This window comes from Lemur catta, chromosome X, assembly GCF_020740605.2.
Source record: "Lemur catta isolate mLemCat1 chromosome X, mLemCat1.pri, whole genome shotgun sequence".
Taxonomy (NCBI): Eukaryota; Metazoa; Chordata; class Mammalia; order Primates; family Lemuridae; genus Lemur; species Lemur catta.
Genome location: NC_059155.1, coordinates 73,266,011 through 73,286,848, shown reverse-complemented (window position 1 = coordinate 73,286,848; position 20,838 = coordinate 73,266,011). Strand labels below are relative to the sequence as shown.

The 20,838-nt window shown below is 59.6% G+C and overlaps 1 protein-coding gene across 2 annotated transcripts in view; it reads right to left on the bottom strand.

Moving 5' to 3' along the window:
• PPP2R3B (protein phosphatase 2 regulatory subunit B''beta) overlaps positions 1 to 20,838 on the bottom strand; it is a 45,917-nt gene that overhangs the window by 14,187 nt on the left and 10,892 nt on the right. For both annotated transcript variants that reach the window (XM_045538087.1, XM_045538088.1), the window contains exon 2: positions 4,847 to 5,032. In XM_045538087.1, coding sequence (XP_045394043.1) covers positions 4,847 to 5,032 — 186 coding nt within the window. The remainder of the gene's footprint in view (positions 1 to 4,846; positions 5,033 to 20,838) is intronic.

Here is a 20,838-nt window from a genome sequence, read left to right as displayed (position 1 = left end):
TCAAAGCTCATTAAATTACACGCTTTCCACGAGCCATTTATCCCAGCTCAATTGTACCCCAGGAAAGCTGTCAAAAAAAAGATATACTGCTAAAAAATGCACACGTACTCGGGTGTTCCACACGGTCATCGGGGGAAGGAGGCGCAGGGAAGGGACGCGCTCCACGTCACTGGTACCCGAGGACGACACAGCACTCACTGCTTCTGGGAAGTGTTCACAAAGAAAGCAAGCACTCCATGCTTCATGTGCCCAGTGTCGTAAATGACAGCTACCGCATACATATCTCATTCCCTACACAGCTGTAACCAACTGCGAGAGAGTTTCTAATATTTTCAACAAAAATGTTTAAAGATTTCAGAACAACTGTGATTTTTCCCGCTGATGAGACTGCTGTGCACGGTCTTGGCCTGTCCGGTCATTTCCACGTCCCCTCCCTGCCATGCTGGTTGGGGACGAGCCCTGCTGACATGGCACTTCCAGGATGTAACGCTTAGCGTGTGCGCACCCAAGTGCAACAGTACACGCATCTTTATCTCAGAAATGAAAGACACTAAACATGTACAAAGGGAAAAAAGACACTCTATAAACAAGACACCTGCACTGGAATGTTTATAACAGCACGATTCACGATTGCAAAGATGTGGAAACAACCCAAGTGCCCATCCATCCATGAGTGGATTAATAAAACGTGGTCTATGTACACCATGGAGTTCTACTCAGCCACAGAAAACAATGGTGATCTAGCACCTCTCGTATTATCCTGGATGGAGCTGGAGCCCATTCTACTAAATGAAGGGTCACAAGAATGGAAAAACAAGCACCACATGGACTCACCATCAAATTGGAACTAATCGATCAACATTCATGTGCACATATGGAAGTAACAATCACTGGGTAACAGGCAGGTGGGAGGGGGAGGAGGGGATGGGACATTCACACCTAATGGGTGTGTTGTGCACCGTCTGGGGGATGGACACGCTTGAAGCTCTGACTTGGGTGGGCCAAAGGCAATATATGTAACCTAAACTTTTGTACCCCCGTAATATGCTGAAATAAATAAAATAAAAAATGCTTTAATAATGAAAAATAAATATGTATATACACATGCATATGTATATGCATTTGCTCATGTTAAAAAACAGAACAAGAAGAAAATGGTAATGCAAGGTTATGAAAATATTACTTACAGGGAGGAGGAGAGCAGAGGGACAGAATTTGGATGTATCTGAATATATCTGGTTCTTCAGTTTTGACCTTGTAGCCATGTATGTTTTTACATTATTTATAAAACAAAATTCTAAAAGTAATGGGAAAAGGAAATTCCTAATAGAAGAGGAGGGGACACTTCCCAACTTGTCCTTTGAGACCGGCATTAATTACCCTAATACCAAAACTAGACAAAGGAATCACAAGAGAACTACCCAACACTGTCTCTTACGAATACAGCTCCAAAAATCATCGGAATATAACAAATATTGGACATGGTCACCAAGTGGGATTTATCCCAAGAATGCGGGGTTGGTTGAACATCCAAAAATTAACTCATTTAATCACCAGATTAATAGACTAAAAAACAAAAAACACGAAACACACGATCATCTCATTGATGTGGAAAAACCATTTAACGAAATCCACCATCTATTCTCATTAAGAAAACAACAAACAAGGACAAGAAAGCCATGTCCCCAACCGGATAAAGGACAGTGACCAAACCCTCAGCTGACAGCACAGGCGATGGGGAAAGACTGGCGCTCTCCCACGACTGGACATGCACATAGACCCCACGGTGATCAGGGCAGGACAACCTCTCGCCACTCCTAGTACAAAGCTGCACTGCGGCTCCGAACCACAGCTGTCAGGCAAGAAAAAGAAATAAAAGACATTTGCACTGGAAGGGAAGTAAAACTATTTCTATTTGAAGGTGACATGATCCTGTATCCACTAAAAAATTATGAGAATAAATGAGCTCAGAAGGATTACAGGATACAAGATCAACACACAAAAATTAACTGTACCTCTATACACTCTCAGTGACAATCCGAAAATAAAAGTCAGAAAACAATTCCACTTACAATAACATCAAAAATAAATACTTTGGAGTGAATTTAATAAAAGTGCACTTTGGAAAGCACAGAATTTTTGAAAGAAATTAAAGAAGATGTAAACAAATGGAAAGAGATCCCACGTACACGGATCGGAAGACTTAACACTGTTCAGATGGCCATGCTTCCCCAAACTGGTCTACAGTTTCAACACAATCCCCATCAAAGTATCAGCTGAAATCTTGGTAGAAATTGACAAGCTGATCCTAAAATCCATACGGAATTGCAAGGGATCCCAAGAAGCCAACACGAGCTTGAAAAAGAACAACAAAATTGGAAGACTCACAGTTTCCTGTTTGAAAACTTCCTACAAAGCAACAGTAACCAACACGATGTGGTGTATAGACCTGGAAAAACACAACAACGGAAGAGAATCCGAGTCTGGTAACAAACTTGCCACTTGCAGTCAAGTGGTTTTTGACCTGGGGGCCAAGACCCCTCAATGGGGAAAGGAGAGTCTCTTCAGCACCCAGTGCTGGGACAACCGGACGTCCACGCGCAAACCACGGAAGCCAGACCCCAACGTCACCACATACAAACACTAACTCAAGATGGATCAGAGTTGTAACAGCTAAAACTATAAAACTCGTAGAAAAAACAGGAAAAGAAATCTTCATGACCTTGGATTTAGCAATGATTTCTCAGATATACAACCAAAAGCACAGGCAACAAAAGTGAAAAATAGACGGAATGAACTTCGTCAAGATTCACTAACTTGTTCCTCCAAGGACACTGCCGAAAAAGTAAAAAGTCAACCGAGCAAGTGGGACGAAACATTTGCGCGTCACGTGAGTGCTGAGGGATCTGTGTTCAGAATTTACGAAGAACTCTCCCAACTCAACAAGGAAGTGACAAACAGCCCGACTCACACACGGGCAAAGGATCAGAACGGACGATTCTCTAAGGAAGACGTACAAATGGCCGAGGAGCACAGAGGAGACGCTGGACATCCTCAGACACGACGTAAACGCACGTCACAGCACGACCAGATGCCCCTTGTCACCAGGACCGGGCGTCCGCAGTCCAAAGGAGCAAGGCTCACAGGGAGCCAAGACCCTGCCACCCTCGCCCTGCTGGTGGGGACGTAAAACGGGGCAGCCGCTTGGGACCCCGGTCAGTCCTCAAAAGCTAACCAGTTACCACCTGACCCGGCAAGTCTGCTCCTAGGTGTATACACTAAAGAGAAATGCAAACGTGTCCAGGTGAGGACTTATCCACAAATGTCCCGGCAGCATCAGTCACAGCGGCCCACGGTGGAGACAGCCCGACTGTGCACCAGGGAGTGGGCACACACACACTGGAATAGCACTCGGCCACAGAAGGGATGGGACTGTCACACGTGCTACAGCGTGGATGAACCCTGAAAAGACACGGAGTGAAAGAAGCCAGACACAAAGGCTACATATTCACGTGTGTGGAGTGTCCAGAACACGCCAATCTATGGAGAAAGAACCGGGTTAGCAGTTTCCTGGGGAGAGGGACAGAGGGTGACAGCTAAAGGGCACAGGCCTTCTTGCCGGGGGTGATGAAAACGTCCTCCAGTTGACTGTGGTGACAGCCGCACACCTCTGTGAATACACTACAAGCCACCGAATCGCACACTTTCAACGGCTGAATTGTGCGGTGTGTGAGCTACATCCCAGCAGGGCTGTTACACAAAGGAAAAAGGCAATCCCTAAGGCTGAGAGCAAAGGCAGCACCGGAAGTCACGTCCAGAACGTCAGAGGTTCTATGTGAAGGGAAGGGGAGGCGTGGGGGGGGGAACAGGGAGTCACCCCGCTGACCCGGAGCAACACGGAAAAGAGAGTGACAAGCGAGCGGCAGAAGCCCGAAGGCTGCACCCAGAGCACATTCTGAGGAAGCTCAGCTTCCCCTCCAAGCACACGCCGACGAGGTGCCTGTGTGGGTCCCGAGATCGAGCCGTCCACACCAGCAGGAGCCGCACGGGGCTCGGGGAGCAGAAGCCGCGCCCCGCGGGGCTCCCACGTGGCTGTCACAGAAGCACCCGGCGCCATGGGGCGAGGGGTGAGGACATTCTCTGTCCCAGCAATTCCTGATCGAGGGCCAGGCGCTGGGGAAACTGGCACGGAACACGGTGGCAGGTCCCGTGAGACACGCCCCCCACAAACACGCTGGTGGGGAGGGCAGCGAGAGTCGCGGCCGTTCCCACAACAGGACGGTGCAGGACCCGCAATGAACGTGCTGATCTGCACAGCTGGCCAGGGACGACCCTGACACTCTGCTGAGGGGAAACCCACGGCGCCCCCAGATGATGGCGTTTAGGCCGAGTTCAAAAGCTCATCTGCCGCGTCACCTGGAGGGACGGCAGGTGCAGGTTCGGCCCGCTCGGGAGACGCCGCCTGGCACAGGCCCGGCAGGGTCAGGCAGGTTGGCCCGAGCCTTCCTAACGGCTCCTGGAGCCACGAGCGTCCCCACTGGCTGAGCGTCCCCGCTGGCTGAGCGTCCCCACTGGCTGAGCGTCCCCACTGGCTGAGCATCCCCGCTGGCTGAGCATCCCCGCTGGCTCACGCCGGGAGGCGCCCGTCTGTGCTCGTGGACAGCTCACGGTGAGACCAGCACGAGTCCCCCTCGGGGCTCAGAGGCTCAAGGATTTACGCAGGAATTGATTACAAACCTCTAAACGTGACTACGACCACAGATGTCCCCATGTGCCACCCTCACACGTGTGACACCCCTGCCCTCTGCCAAGGGGACCCGGGCTGCCCCGTGCGCGTGGCACCCACCTTGGCCACGAGGCCCATGGTCTCCATGGTGGCCCTCTCGTGCGGGAACTGGGCGAAGGCCCTCTCGATCCTGGCGATGACGGCGTCCACGTTGGGCGTGTCCTTGGGGCGCCCGCGGGGGAAGTAGAAGGTCGGAATGCTTTGGCTCGCAGCAGGGGGCAGGGGCTCCTCCTTCTTCGTCTGCACCTGGGGGATCCAACAGGCGGAACCCGTGAGAACCGGAGGCCACACACGTCTTCCCCGCACGGACACGTGACGAACACGCAGGGAACCTGTCCAGAGTCAAGTGTGCATCCGGAGGGTGCCAGACTCTTCCCAGAGGCTGACCCGACTCGCGGGACCCCCACCAGAGGCCACCCCCACACGGGAGGCTGCGGGACCCTGAGTGACTCCGGCAGCGGATCGCTGAGCTGCTCCCCAGGGCCTCCTCCCACCTGCCTCAGTGTCAGCTTGGGGACCGGGGTGGCCGAGCGCCCGACAGTCTAGGCTGACCTGCCCCGATTCCTGTGGAGAAGCCACCCTGAGACCCCCCGGGGGGCACAGGACCCACGTAGGGCCGTGGACGGGGAGGTCACTTGGTGCAGGGCTACGGACTGCGGGGGGCAGAGGTCACTCGGCACGGGCTGTGGACAGAGGGTCCCTCGGCACAGGGACGTGCTGCCAGCTCCCCTGTCCCCCCGTACCTGCAGCTGGCCCCCGCACTCTCTTTCCCGCACGAGCACCTCCCAGGGAGGAGGACATGCACGCACCCCCCGACCTGGGTGGCCTCGCAGGACGGGTCTGGGCCCTGCTGTGTGACTTCTGGGAGGACGAGGAGGGCAGACTGGCCACCCAGGCCGACGCCGGCCCCGTAGGCGTCTGACTCTGAGCCGTGCGACTCTCTGCTGCAGCTTCCAGGGACACGCAGGTTTCAGGACGCCCACCTGGGTGACTGGGTGAGGACCCGCCGACGGCTGTCGGGTACGGGTGGGCGCAGTGCACTCTGCACACAGACACAGCGGGGTTGGAAACGTCCCCTCAGCGGAAGCGACTGTTCAGTCAAACCACGTAAAAGGCCTGTTGACAGTTGGCCACTCGCCGGGCGTCATGGGGGCCTGGCGTCACGGCCTGGCGGGAGACCCGAGACTCCTTCGCGGCTGTGCTCAGTGACTCGCTGTCCCCAGCTCTGCCGGGTGCTGTCCCCGTGTGGTGACCCAGGGCTCAACAGTGCCGCCTCTCTGCCAGCCCACGAGTGCCTTCCCAGCAGCAGACACAGCTGCCCTGGGCCGTGCCTGGCGCAGTGACGGCCACGGAGCCCCACGTGGGCCACTGGGAGCCACAGAGCACAGCCAGCCTGTGGCCTCGGCTCCAGGCCACGCGGGCCTGCGGTCTGCACTGCCAGGCAGGGGACACAGGCCACCCGCAGGGACAGGGCAGCGTCCCACAGGGTGAGGTGCTCCGCCGAGGGGTCAAGAGCCAGGGGAAACTGAGGCCACGGTGGCTCTGTGGCTGGGGTCCCCAGGTGTCCTCAGAGGAGGGAGCGTGGGGACCCTGGCTCAAGCAGGCTGGAGACTGTGCGTGTCGGCACCACGGCCCCATGCACAGGCCGCACACGCGGGTGCGAGGTCAGGGGCCACGGGGAGTGACACCGGTAACACAGAAGCCCCCGGAGTGCACGGGCAGGCGCCGCCACACGCAGCCACCAGACGCGACTCACAGGGCGGGCCCTGCAGCCTCGCCAGCCGTGGTCCCACCCGGGGAGACGGACGGACACACGGCCAGGGCTGGCACAGCCGAGACACAGGGTCAGCGTCACGGCCCTGCGGGCAGTCACACAGCTGAGCCCCTGACAGGGGCAGTGCCCAGCGTCCCAGCAACAGCCACCCCTGCTGTGACACGCAGGCCCGCCAGGCACCAAACCACTGCCACCAGGTTTGTAACAAGGGTCTGACACCTGCTCAGCGGCTACGGTGTTTACATGTCTCTGACACCAGCGAGGGGGACCTTATTGTCTCAGCCTGCAACAGGGGACATCTGGCTCAGTGCACAGCCCGAGCAACAGTGCCATGTCCCCTCAGTCACAACTAAAACAGCACCACGTGCCCCTCAGTCATACCTCAGACACGGGGCTGTGTCCCCTCAGTCACACCTCACACATAGGGACATACTGCACTCAGTCACACCTCAGACGTGGGGCCTCATCCCTTCAGATACCCCTAAAACAGTGCCATATGCCCCTCAGTCCACAGCGTCCCCTCAGTCGCGCCTCAGATGCGGGGCTGTGTCCCCTCAGTCACGTCTCAGACGCGGGGCTGCACCACGACTGGGGGCACGTGGCCGATGCTGGGGACCCTGCGTCAGTGCAAGGCCCCGCTGGCTCCCGCGTAGCTCGGAGAGCACATGTCACCGTGAGCCGGGTGACCCTGGCAGGCAGAGGAGACCCTGGTGACGCTGGCCATGGGCCATGAGATCAGAGCAGGCGAAACCCAGCCACGGGCTCCGGATGCGGTGGCCACCTGTGCCGTGAGGTGAGGGGCAGGTGAGGGCCAGACGGGGCAGGGGCGCGGCCAGAGGAGCTGCCAGTCCCCTGGGGGCCAGGGACGGGCCCGTGGCGGCTGCCTTGGCGCGTGGGCCTGGGGAGGCCAGGGCAGCTCCGCTGTGGGCTGGAGCCACAGACCAGGGGAGAGGACGGTCCGGTGACCTCGGGCCAAGGCGTCACTCAGCCTGTGTCGCTGCCCGAGGACACGGCTGGGCCCTGTCTGTGCCCCAGGAAGCCCCACCCAGGGGACTCGCTGCCAGGGTCGGAGCCCCTGAGCGTGACGTGCCAGCTCAGGGGGCACAGGGACAGCACTGGGGGGCAGCCAGGGCCACCGGCGACCCTGGGACACAGGCAGCCCTGCCCCGCTCACAGCGGGAGGTGGAGGCATGGGAGTCGGGCACCAGCGGCCCACAGGGAGGCAAGTGGCCCGGGCCTGGCCTTGTTCTAGAGCCTTCTCACCCGCACGTCCCCTCTCTGTGCGCAGCCGCGACAAGCGCACGCGCAGCACAGCGGACCCTGTTCTCTGCCTGCACTCAGGGCTGGGGAAGCCGCCGTCCAGACCAGCCACAGCCGGCAGAGCCGGGACGAGACGTGGGGACCCTGCAGCGGCCGGCTCCTCTGGGCACAGTGAGGGGCCGGCTCCTCCTGAGAGGAGTTGGTGTCACCGTGTCACCGGCTCAAACCTGCACGTGCGAGGTTCATGCTCAGGCCCATCCCGGGGAGCCTCGGGCAGGTACAAAAGGGACGTAAACGCCACCAGACTGTAAAACAAGCAAAGGACCCCTTGCCAGAGCGCACTGGCCTGACCCACCCAGGGGGTGAACCACAGGGCAAAGGTCACCCTCACTCACCCCGGACAAAGCCAGGCCAGGGCGTCCCCGACACAGGGTGAGTCTGCTCTGTGCCCAAGACCACAGACAGACTCAGGACAGTCCCATCGAGACAGGAGCACAGATGTCGACCCCAGCGAGCCCAACGCTCGCAGCTGCCCGGGAGGGGCCGGGCTCTCCACGTGGGCATCCAGCAAGTTCCATGTCACGGCCCGTGTCCCCGACTCGCTCTGTCACGGCCCAGGCCCCACGTGTAGGATGCACGCTGCAGCGTGGCCTATGCCCATGTCAAACACGTCCATGTCACAGCCCCGGTTCCGTGTGTGCCACGCACGACATCCTGCCCACGGCCGGCGGGACACCTCTGTCCCCGTGTGCACGGCAGGAAGGACCTGTCCTGTCCCCCGCTGCAGGGATGCTCCACACGCCCACACGGCCCTCACAGGTGAGCTCCACATCCACTGCACACACAGCCCCTCCACACCCGCACACCACCGCCAGGGCACCAGGGCCGTCACTGCAAGGGACACCCCCACACGCTGCAAGGCCCCAGCCGTCAGGGAGGACCCAGGTGAGGGCACGAAGCCTGCGGTTCAGCCTGGCTCTGCTCTGGGCAGGAACCAACCCTCCACGGCCTCTGCGTCTCCCAGGGCCTGAGCAGCTAGTGGGGCCACCCAGTGTGGGGAGGGCTGGGGGAGGAGCTCCCTGGTGACCGCGCCTCTGACCCCGTGTGAGCCCTCCTAAGGGGGTGTCTGGGGTCCCTGGGCACCGTGACCCCGTGTGAGCCCCTCCTAAGGGGGAGTCTGGGGTCCCTGGGTACCGTGACCCCGTGTGAGCCCCTCCTAAGGGGTGTCTGGGGTCCCTGGGCACCGTGACCCCGTGTGAGCCCCTCCTAAGGGGTGTCTGGAGTCCCTGGGCACCGTGACCCTGTGTGAGCCCCTCCTAAGGGGGTGTCTGGGGTCCCTGGGCACCGTGACCCCGTGTGAGCCCCTCCTAAGGGGGAGTCTGGGGTCCCTGGGCACCGTGACCCCGTGTGAGCCCCTCCTAAGGGGTGTCTGGGGTCCCTGGGCACTGTGACCCTGTGTGAGCCCCTCCTAAGGGGGAGTCTGGGGTCCCTGGGCACCGTGACCCCGTGTGAGCCCCTCCTAAGGGGGTGTCTGGGGTCCCTGGGCACCGTGACCCCGTGTGACCCCTCCTAAGGGGGTGTCTGGGGTCCCTGGGTGCCGTGACCCCATGTGACCCCTCCTTAGGGGGTGTCTGGGGTCCCTGGGCGCCGTGACCCCGTGTGAGCCCCTCCTAAGGGGGTATCTGGGGTCCCTGGGCACTGTGACCCCGTGTGACCCCTCCTAAGGGGGTGTCTGGGGTCCCTGGGCGCCGTGACCCCGTGTGACCCCTCCTAAGGGGGTGTCTGGGGTCCCTGGGTGCCGTGACCCCGTGTGAGCCCCTCCTTAGGGGGTGTCTGGGGTCCCTGGGCACCGTGACCCTGTGTGTTCCTGTGTGGTGCAGGGACAGCAGCGGTGCCCCCTCTTGAAGGCATCACAGGGAGGAACCTCAGGACCTGGGCCAGCACGACTCAGGGCATGGGGGGGTACAGCCTCCTCCAGGGCCCTCCAGCCCTCGTGCCAGGCGCCCCGCTCAGCACCTCCCCGGCCCCGCCCGGCACCTCCCCAGCCCCGCCCGGCACCTCCCCGACCCCGCTCAGCACCGCGGCCGCCCCCAGCCAGCGCAGTGTCCCCGCCCCTTCCTCCTCCAGTCTCAGAGGCTCCCGCACGCCGGCACAGCTTCCCCTGGACGCCTCCCTGGGGTCTCTGCGGCCCCTCCAGGCCCAGGGCTGTCCCCGTGGCCCAGCTGTGAGTGGTGGCCGGGCCGGAGTGGTGCCAGGGGCTCACTCCCCCAGGGGCCGCCCCACATCCGCAGCGGAAATCACGTCCACGCACCTGCCCAGGTCTGCCTGCAGGCCAGGGCCCTCCTCCAGGCTGCACACGGGTGTCCAGCCACCACCGTCCTCTTCCCTGGGACGTGCACGTGTCACCCCGAACACAGCACACGCAACACGCCATCACCCTGAACCCGGTACACGCAACACGCCATCACCCTGAACATGGTACACGCATCACACCATCTCCCTGAACCTGGTACACGCATCACGCCATCACCCTGAACCCGGTACACGCAACACGCCATCTCCCTGAACCCGGTACACGCATCACGCCATCACCCTGAACCCGGTACACGCATCACGCCATCACCCTGAACCCGGTACACGCATCACGCCATCTCCCTGAACCCGGTACACGCAACACGCCATCACCCTGAACCCGGTACACGCAACACGCCATCACCCTGAACCCGGTACACGCATCACGCCATCACCCTGAACCCGGTACACGCAACACGCCATCACCCTGAACCCGGTACACGCAACACGCCATCACCCTGAACCCGGTACACGCATCACGCCATCTCCCTGAACCCGGTACACACATCACGCCATCACCCTGAACCCGGTACACGCAACACGCCATCACCCTGAACCCGGTACACGCATCACGCCATCACCCTGAACCCGGTACACGCATCACGCCATCACCCTGAACCCGGTACACGCATCACGCCATCTCCCTGAACCCGGTACACGCATCACGCCATCACCCTGAAGCCGGTACATGCAACACGCCATCACCCTGAACCCAGTACACGCAACACGCCATCACCCACCCGGAACCCAGCACGTCCAACACAGCATCCCGCCTCCCAGGCAGGCCACACCCCTAACTCAGCACCACGATCCTCACGGCTGTTCACCCCTCAAACCAGGGGGTGCATTGCAATCCCCCCTTCACACTCCCTGCACAGTCCTGCTAGATCATTCTAGAACAGGAAGATGAACGTAAGTGAAAAAACTGCACATTTGAGCAAACTGAATCCAACAACATAAACACATCATGACCCCGTGGGGTTCAAGAATGAGACTTAACATTTGGGAAAAAAAAAAATCCCTGTGATTTTCATACAACAAACTTTAAAAAATATGAGTGTTAATAGATGAAGAAAAAGCAGTTGATAAAATCCAACACCATTCATGTTAAAAACTCCCAACCAGGCCGGGCGCGGTGGCTCACGCCTGTAATCCCAGCACTCTGGGAGGCCGAGGCGGGGGGATCGCTTGAGCTCAGGAGTTCGAGACCAGCCTGAGCGAGACCCTGTCTCTACTAAAAATAGAAAAATTATCTGGCCAACTAAAAAATACATATACATAAAAAAATTAGCCAGGTATGGTGGTGCATGCCTGTAAGTCCCAGCTACTCGGGAGGCTGAGGCGGGAGGATGGCTTGAGCCCAGGAGGTGGAGGCTGCAGTGAGCTGTGATGACGCCACGGCACTCTAGCCCGGGTGACAGAGGGAGACCCTGTCTCAAAAACAAAAACAAAAGCCCCAAACAGCAGAAGCAGCTATACGCCCAGCTTTGCTCCTCCCCCACACACATCTCCTGTGCCCTCTCCCGGTCGGCACGGAGACAGCCTCCTGGGTATTTCGACCCCACGGCAGGCCTCTGTGTCACTGGGCCACCACCTTTCGGCCAGGCCTCTGTGGACGGGCACTGGGCCTGCTCTTCCAGACAGCACGGCCACGAAGACACCTCCGTGCCTCTCATGGCACACACGGTCCCAAGCGGGGCTGCCAGATCAAAGGGGACACACGTCTGCAACTGACACGGCCAAAGCACGGCCAGCTTACCTGCCCTGGCTACCAGAAAAGCGCCTTTTCCTCTCCTGTCCCCGACAACAGAGTGTCAGACAACTCTGGGGTTTACCCATCTGACGGGACGGTAAGATCCAACAGCAACTTTAATTTGTACCTTTCTTACTGTGACGCAGGTAGAGCACCTTCTCTGAGAGACAAGAATACTTCTTTTCTGGTGAGTTCTCTGTGCAGATGCTTTGCCCACCATTCTTGGTCTTTTTCTTACCAATGTCCAGGGCCCCACGTATCTTAGACCTCAAGAGTTTGGTCTTGTGTCCCCACTCCCCAGCTCTTTGTCTGGTGCATGAAGTCTGTTAACACATCTGTGCGTGTGCACACGTGTGTCACCTTTACTCTCTCATCTAGCACATCACCCACCCCGATGCCACGTGTAAGGGTAAACCGGATCACGCACTCCGTGTTTGCAAGCTGGCGTGGACAGACGCTGCCGTGGCGGGAGACTGAGCTCTGTTCGGAGGCTCATCAACCCTTCCCTTGCCCTCCGGGCTGCAGAGTCTTTGCAGACGAGAGGTCCCAGCCTGGTGACGGGGACGCACGTGCCCAGAGACACACAGGCCGACCGGGCAGGACAAGCTTCCACCAAGGGTGACGCCACGCTCTAGTTTCACAGGCTCAGCCGCGGGTCGGGGAGGAAGGAACTGCATGGCCATTCCAGGAACCGGCCCATAATCGTGGTGAGAAAGCTGCAGTCCCGCCTGGGCACAGCGAGAAGGTTACCTGCAGCCACACAAGGGCTTGCTCATGTCATGTGACCCCAAGGGCACGTGGCTGCAGGACCTCAGGACAGGCACGGTGGGAAATAAGGGTCCGTGAGCCTGTGCAGGGAGAATTTAAATATGTCACCGACGTGTAAGTAAAAACGAGGTAAAACAGTGTGCGGTGCAAGGAGCGTCCACCGTGCAAACGCGCCCGACTGCACGACCCACAGCAAACAGCGCTTGCACCGCGCGTTCTGCACGCGTGTCAATGCAACGGCACCCACAGCCACACGTGAGGAGCCGCCATCGCCGCCCCGTGAGCTCTCCCCTGAAGGCCAGTGAGGGCAGGTCTGTGTGGGGCTTCCCAAGTGCACAGAACTGGAGTCCAGTCACAGAGAGCAGCATGTTAACCGCAGCGAACACAGCCCACCTGGGTAGTCCGCACGGTGCCCAGCTAGGTCCCAGCTGCACGCAGCGACGCCGGCTCTCCGGTCCAGCCAGAGCTGACACAGGGCTCCTCTCAGAGGTTCCCGGGCTGTCCATCGCTCCGACTCTCCAGGGGCCCCAGTGGCGGTGGCAGGAAGGAAACGGGAAGGAAACCCGGTGGCGAGACTGGCCGGGTTGGGGTGAGGGATACGTGGTGCAGGCAGAGGAGACCCCCGAGGAGCCCTCAGTAGACCCAGCCTCGTGGGACGACGTACAGATCACCGCACGCCCTCCTGCCCCTTTCTCGACGCCCGCGGTAGGCTGCTCAGAGGACGGCCACCGATCAGCCACTTTCCAGGGCAAGCAAGCCCCGCACAGCATGCACCAGAGGTGGAGCTCAGACCACCTGGGGCCACGCAGCCGAGAGGCTCCCAGGCACAGGCAGCCACAGCAAGGCCGCCATGCTCAGGCCGCTCCACGCACCCGCCCGAAGGGAACCGCCGCATGAGCTGCTGCGGTGTGGGTCCCCGAACCCACCCGTCACCTCTCCTTGGGGACAGACACCACCAGTCAGCCTGTCTCCACAGAACCCTCACAGCTCCTTTGCCTGGTCTCTGTTCCCCGAAACAGCCCACCGCTCATCTCTTCCCTTCCCACAGCTCCGAGGTCTCACCTGTAAGACGCTCACAGGATGCCACTGAGTCCCCTGGACAGTCCTCACTGTGACGCACAACTGGACAGCGCGTGCTCCCTGCCTGCCTGGGCCCCGGAGTGTGGCACAGGGAGGGGAGGAGGGGGCAGGGAGGAGGAGAGGAGGGGAGCAGGGAGGAGGGGGCAAGGAGGAGCGGAGGAAGGGAGGAGGAAGAAGGGAGGAGGAAGAAGGGAGGAGGGGGCAGGGAGGAGGGGACAGGGAGGAGGGGAGGAGGGGAGGAAGGGAGGAGGGGAGGAGTGGGCAGGGAGGAGGGGGGCAGGGAGGAGGGGAGGAGGGGAGGAGGGAAGGGAGGAGGGGAGGAGTAGGGCGGGGAGTAGGGGGCAGGGAGGAGGGGGCAGGGAGGAGGGGAGGAAGGGAGGAGGGGAGGAGGGGAGAAGAGGGCAAGGAGGAGGGCAGGAAGGGAGGAGGAGGAAGGGAGGAGGAGGGCAGGGAGGAGGGGAGGAAGGGAGGAGGGGGCAGGGAGGAGGGGAGAAGGGGAGAAGGGGCAAGGAGGAGGGGAGGAAGGGAGGAGGGGAGGAGGGGGGCAGGGAGGAGTGGGGCAGGGAGGAAGGGGGCAGGGAGGAGGTGCCCGGGGCAGGGGAGGGAAGTGGCTGTAGCTGAGCCAGGACAGGTCCCCCGAGCGCAGCAATCTCAGCAGTGCCAGTGCCTGCCCACCAGCAGGGACTTCCCCACGGGGCCACTGGTGCCCTCCGACGCCCACGCTGCTGTGGGAGCAGGGGCTCCGGGTGGGAAGTCTGCGACCCACAAGACCCCAGTGCCTGGGAGGGGCTGCCGAGTGGCGGCTGCCCTCCCACCCACCACGGACCTGGCTCAGGCCTTTGCCCCCGGTCACCAGACACCTGCACAGCCCGCCTGGCCGCACCCAGCAGCTGCTCTGGTCCCACCAGGCACAGGTAGAACTGGCAGACCCCAGCAACTGCGCCTGCTCAGGGTCCACACCCAGGTCACAGGTGACAGCTCATCCTGACAGACTCCAGCAACTGCGCCTGCTCAGACTCCACATCCAGGTCACAGGTCACAGGTCGTCCTGACAGACACCCGCAACTGCGTCTGCTCAGATTCCACACCCAGGTCACAGGTCACAGGTCGTCCTGACAGACCCCAGCAACTGCGTCTGCTCAGATTCCACACCCAGGTCACAGGTCACAGGTCATCCTAACAGACACCCACAACTGCGTCTCCTCAGACTCCACACCCAGGTCACAGGTCACAGGTCATCCTAACAGACACCCACAACTGCGTCTCCTCAGACTCCACACCCAGGTCACAGGTCACAGGTCATCCTAACAGACACCCACAACTGCGTCTCCTCAGACTCCACACCCAGGTCACAGGTCATCTTGACAGACACCCGCAACTGCGCCTGCTCAGACTCCACACCCAGGTCACAGATCACAGGTCATCTTGACAGACACCCGCAACTGCGCCTGCTCAGATTCCACACCCAGGTCACAGGTCACAGGTCGTCCTGACAGACCCCAGCAACTGCGCCTGCTCAGGGTCCACACCCAGGTCACAGGTTATCCTCACTCACACACACACACACACACACACACACACACCAGCAACTGCACCTGCTCAGAGTCCACATCCAGGTCAGAGGTCACAGGTCGTCCAGACAGACACCCACAACTGTGCCTGCTCAGACTCCACACCCAGGTCACAGGTCACAGGTCATCCTGACAGACCACAGCAACTGCGCCTGCTCAGACTCCTCACCCAGGTCACAGGTCGTCCTTACAGATGCCACAAACTGTGCCTGTTTAGGCTCTGCACCCAAGTAACAGGGTGCAAGTAGTCCTAACAGACACCAGCAACTGCACCTGCTCATACTCCACACCCAATCACAGGTCGTCCTGACAGACACCAGCAACTGCGTCTGCTCAGATTCCACACCCAGGTCACAGGTCACAGGTCATCCTGACAGACACCCACAAGTGCGCCTGCTCAGAGTCCACATCCAGGTCACAGGTCATAGGCCGTCCTGACAGACATCACCCATTGCTCCTGCACAGACTCCACTCCCGGGTCACAGGTCACAGGTCACAGGTTGTCCTGACACACAACACCCACAGCTCCTCCTCAGGCTGTACTCCTATGTCACAAGTCACAGGTCATAGGCCATCCTCACAGGCAGCACGGACACCCCACCTGCACCCCTCACTGCTCGCACATGAACCCCTCACCCAGGTCCCACTGGGAAGGTCTCTCTGTGGTCCCCACCGACGGCACAGAGCAGGCCCTGGACGGCAGCTGACTGGATGCACCAGAGTTTTACCTCAAGGGCAGCCAGCTGTCCCGTTGTTTCAGAACGTGAATTGGTGGACTGTGGCAACACAGCGCTGCATCTCCTTGTGTCCCAATCATGTCCTTCCTAAAAAGCCTGCCTCGTCTCCCACGCTGTGGGGCATCTAGGAGTTGAGCCTTTCACAAACTCAACCCCCTTGGGAAACGCCGGCTCACGCAGCTCTGGTGTCGGGTCTGCGGAATTCACTCAGGGACAGCCGAGTCCTACGTGAGCTCTGGGCACCATCTGTCACAATGACACAGGGACCCAGCCTAACCCGCCCCTCTGCTGAAGACGCTAAAAATACTATTTAGAATGGTTGCAGATGTCTTCCCGAGGGCATCCGTAGACAGGCAAGAAAGTAAGGAATTCTCGGGCCACAGGTGCCTGGAAGGAGGATCCCGACACAGGAGCCTGGGAAGGTTTTGCCCTCCGGAGTGTGGGCCGAACGGGGCAAAGTGACATCACTGTCACACCCTTGCAGAGCTCTGGGGACAGGACATAGAATCCAGGGTCTTCAAAGGAAGCTGCCCCCTAAGTGTGGATCCCAGGAGCCTTCACCTTCAGCGAGAAGAATGAACTAGAGATAAATACGCACCCTACCCGTACCCCTCCGGGAATGAGAGGAAAACTGCAGGCCTCGAACTCGGTGCTGCACCAGGAGCTGGGGAAGTGGGGTGGGGACCTCCCTGAGAACTTGCCGCCACAGACAGCTCACTCAGGTTTGCAAACCGAACCTACGTCACCTGGATGGTCCAAAACCCTGAAGCCACAAATGTAATGTTGTCCCCAGACTAGCAGCACCTGGAAGCAGTAGGATCGTCTTGGGGAAATCTGGAACTCAAAATACTCCTGAGACAAAGTTCCAAGAAAAATGAGTAGTTCACAGGCAAAAATCACCAAAATGCACAGACATAAAGTACAATGAATGAGAGCCAGACCTCAAAGCCTTCAGACTCTCGTATTATCAGGATATACAACAAATACACTTCATATATTTTAAGAAATAAAAGAGAAGCTTGAAAATGGGAGCGAAGAGCAAGTAAAAACAAGCCCAAATAAAACTTCTAGAAATGAAAAAACAGATTAACAGAAAACAGTTGGGGCTGGGTGCAGTGGCTCACGCCTGTAATTCTAGCACTCTGGGAGGCTGAGGCAGGAGGATCGCTTGAGGTCAGGAGTTTGAGACCAGCCTGGGCAAGAGCGAGACCCCTGTCTCCACTAAAAATAGAAAAATTAGCCGGGCATGGTTGCACACGCCTGTAGCCCCAGCTACTTGGGAGGCTGAGGTAGGAGGTTTGCTTGAGCCCAGGAGTTTGAGGTTGCTGTGAGCGAGGCTGACGGCACTGCACTCTAGCCCAGGCGACAGAGCGAGACCCTGTGTCAAAAAAACAAGATGTGCACACAGACTTGTTGGATGAGTTACAGAGCAGATCAGACACAGTGTAAGGGACCTTAGTGAACTGAAAGGAAGAACCGAAGCCAGTGTTTACAGTGCCGCCCCGAGACCTGGAGACAGGTGCAAAGAACTGAGGGTCCCAGTGAACCCCAGCAAGATAGGAAAAGAAACCCAGACACACAGTGACAACACAGGAGAACAGCAAAGACGACCCGCAGATCTGCAAAAACAGACAAAATAAAACAAAACAAGGGGATAATCTTCAACGCAGCAAACAGTCAGAGCTCCAGCCGACGTTTCAACAGAAGCTTCAGACACCAGAAGCAGGAGGAAAACAGCTGCCAGGCTGGAACTCTGTGTCCTGTGAAGTATCTTGCAAGATTAACACCGAGACATTTTTAGACCAAAAAAAAAAAAAAAAAAAAAAAAGAAGGCTGTGTTTGCCGTTAGGGGACAGTCACTCGAAGGAGAGCTGGGGCGTGCACTTCAGGAGAAGCACAACAGTCCCGCACGGCAGGTCTCAATGGAAACAAGGACTACAGAGCAGGGTCACCGGGGTCGTGTGGGAAAATCTAAACAGGCTGACCCCACGATCCGTAATAAGACTGTAAGTTGAAGTCTTTACAAAAGAAACCAAAACTCAAAACAACAACGATGACAGTCCTTCAGGGAAGTGGTGACCGGTGGGGAGTCGGAGGGGGTGTGAGTTAGAGGGAGAAGACAGTGATTCATTCTGGACTTAGAAAAGCGTGCAGGGTCCACGGGGAGTAGAAGGGCAGGCTGCAAACGAGAAGGGGACAGTGAGAAGCAGGCGAGAAGGGAGGAGAAAGGGACACGAAGAGACAGTGAAAATAAATCAAGCGGACTCATAGTCACCAATGAACCCAATGTCCCAGTTCAGAGACAAAGATCAGCCTGGAAAAAGAAGATAATACACATCTATAAGAGAGACGTAAGGACACAGAGGTTAAAATTTTTTCTACAGATGGAAAGGCTACAGCAGGCAAACAGTAAACACAAGACAGCTGTGTGGCCGTGTGGGTGTGTGTAGCGCACACAGGAAGGGGACGGGCACTGCGGGGGCAGGGGGGCCACTGGGCAGCGCTGACGAGGCCGGTCCCAGGGAGGAAGGGACAGCTCAGTTCATCTGGGCCTGACCGGGCAGCCTGGGAACAGCTGGCAGGGAGACACGGGACCCGGCACACGGGAGGCCGAGCCCGGCCACCGCAGGCGCCGAGGGACATGCAGACCTGACAACAGCGCACGCGGCAGCCCAGCGAGGGCACGGGAGCTTTCCAAGTGTAATCGCAGGGCCATAAATAGACCGCGGCCAGCACAGCTGCAGAACCCACATTCCTCACAGACACCAGCCCACCGGGGACCCGGCCGCTGCTAGGCCACGGGGCAGTCTCGGGGGGTCCCCAGGGCATCAGGGGCCCCTTCCCTCACCCCAGCGCGATTAGGCATCAGTCACAGAAACGAGGCCAGCAGAAAATACGTGTGTCTAAGCACACGCGTGTATGTGAAAGAAACAGTCTCACGCAGGGCTCAGTTCTCGGAAAAACTGAGACGAAGGGGGGAGCGGTGGGTTCCCGGACGATCCCACCCGTAATCCCACGCAGTGTGCGCGACGCGCTTCCCGGAGCACACGGTAAAGACAGCACCCGCCGCACACGCAGCTGTGTCCGTGCACGGCAGGGAAGATTCCTCACTGACTCACGCGCATTCCAGAAATCACAGACACGTCGGCTGGTCGCCCAGAGCACACGCAGCTCTGCAAAATGTGCCCATAAATGACTAAAAACAACCCCTGGGCATAAAACAAGTGTGTCTCTCTGCACAGAAGCGAGGCCCTTTCAGGGAGCAGCTGCGTCCCGCAAGGAAACAGCCAGGTCACGGGGAACTGACACGCCTGACATGCCTTCTCTAAACACCGGTCACGTGGTCAGACAGCCGAGTGTCCCCAGGTGTGCATGGCAGGAGTGTGCTGTGACCGGCACAGGTGACTCTCACTGCAGCCCCGGCAACGCCAGACACTGCGGCGAAGCCACAGCACAGGGGAGGGGACAGCAGGGGCAAGAGGTGCCCAGCAGTGTCCCCAGGGCAGCCCCCAGGCAGAGACGGCCCCCCGCACGCAGCAGGGCAGCCCCGCGGACTGCGGTGTGGGGAGTCCAGCCAGGACCCACATCGTGGGTTCCAGGGGATGTGTCCCCACCCAGACAGTGGCTGCCACCGGGAGGGAGGGTCTGCGGCAGGTCGCGAGCTTCCTGCTGGGCCCCCACGGACCCCCCACCAGGGCTGGCAGGAGGTTTGTGAACTGAACTTCCAAGTGACACAGAGGATGGGCAAGCAGCAGCCAGGTCAGGTTTGAAACACGGGAGCCAGAACCGCAGACGAGAAAGCGTGGGCAGGTGCACAGGCCCCTCGGCCAGCCAGGCAGGACAGGTGTGAAGGGTCCACACACACAGCACGGTGGTCTCGCAGGTGCCAGTCCACCAGCTCCCATGGCGGGTGGCCCCCACGCGGACAGGAACACTGGCACGGCTGGGCAGGCGGGGCCAGGGCTCCCACCAGTGCCGGGCGCGTCCCACACCTGCAGGACGGCGCTGCCACCCACCCGCACCCACGCTGCAGCAGGGCATGGCTGACAAAGCTCTGCGGGGCAGTGCTGGAGGGCGGGGACAAGGTCACGCTGGCCACCACAGCGGGGAGCACAGGAAGAGGAGGGTGAAGGCCGCCTGCATCCACCACGGCGTGGGCGAAGGGGGTGATGGTGGACCCCAGGAGCACAGAGCGAGGGAGTGCCCGGCACCTTCCTGCACAGCACTGTGGCACTGCCCGGCGCCACAGCTTAGCCCGGAGCTGGGAGCCCGGCTGTCCCACGCGGAGGACGGCCACACATACGGGCACGGCCACCTCGCAGAGTGCCACGCTGGGGCAGCACTGCCAGTCTCGGAGGGTGCCCTGCAGGGTCTGAAGGACCCCAGGACACGCTGGGCAGTGTCCCAGCAGCCAGGACAGTCACCATGCCCTGTGCCCGGGCGTGGGGGCAGGGGAGACTCGCCCCCCAGGAGGGCCAAGGCAGGACCACGCACAGGCGGCAGCTGTGCATCACAGCTGTCCTGGGCCGTCCCCAGGGCAGGATGGGGACAGAGGACAGAAGGCCCAAGCACCCCGGGGCAGGTCACTCCTGGTGGACACAGAGCAGCGGGAGCAAGAGCCTGCATGGCCCCTCCACATACACACACGCAGGAGGCACACGCCAAGGTGGCCACCTGTCCATCACAGCGGAAGTGAGGACACAGGGGACCACCAGGCCAGGGTCCCACTAGGAACGAGGGCAGAGTTCAAAGGGCGG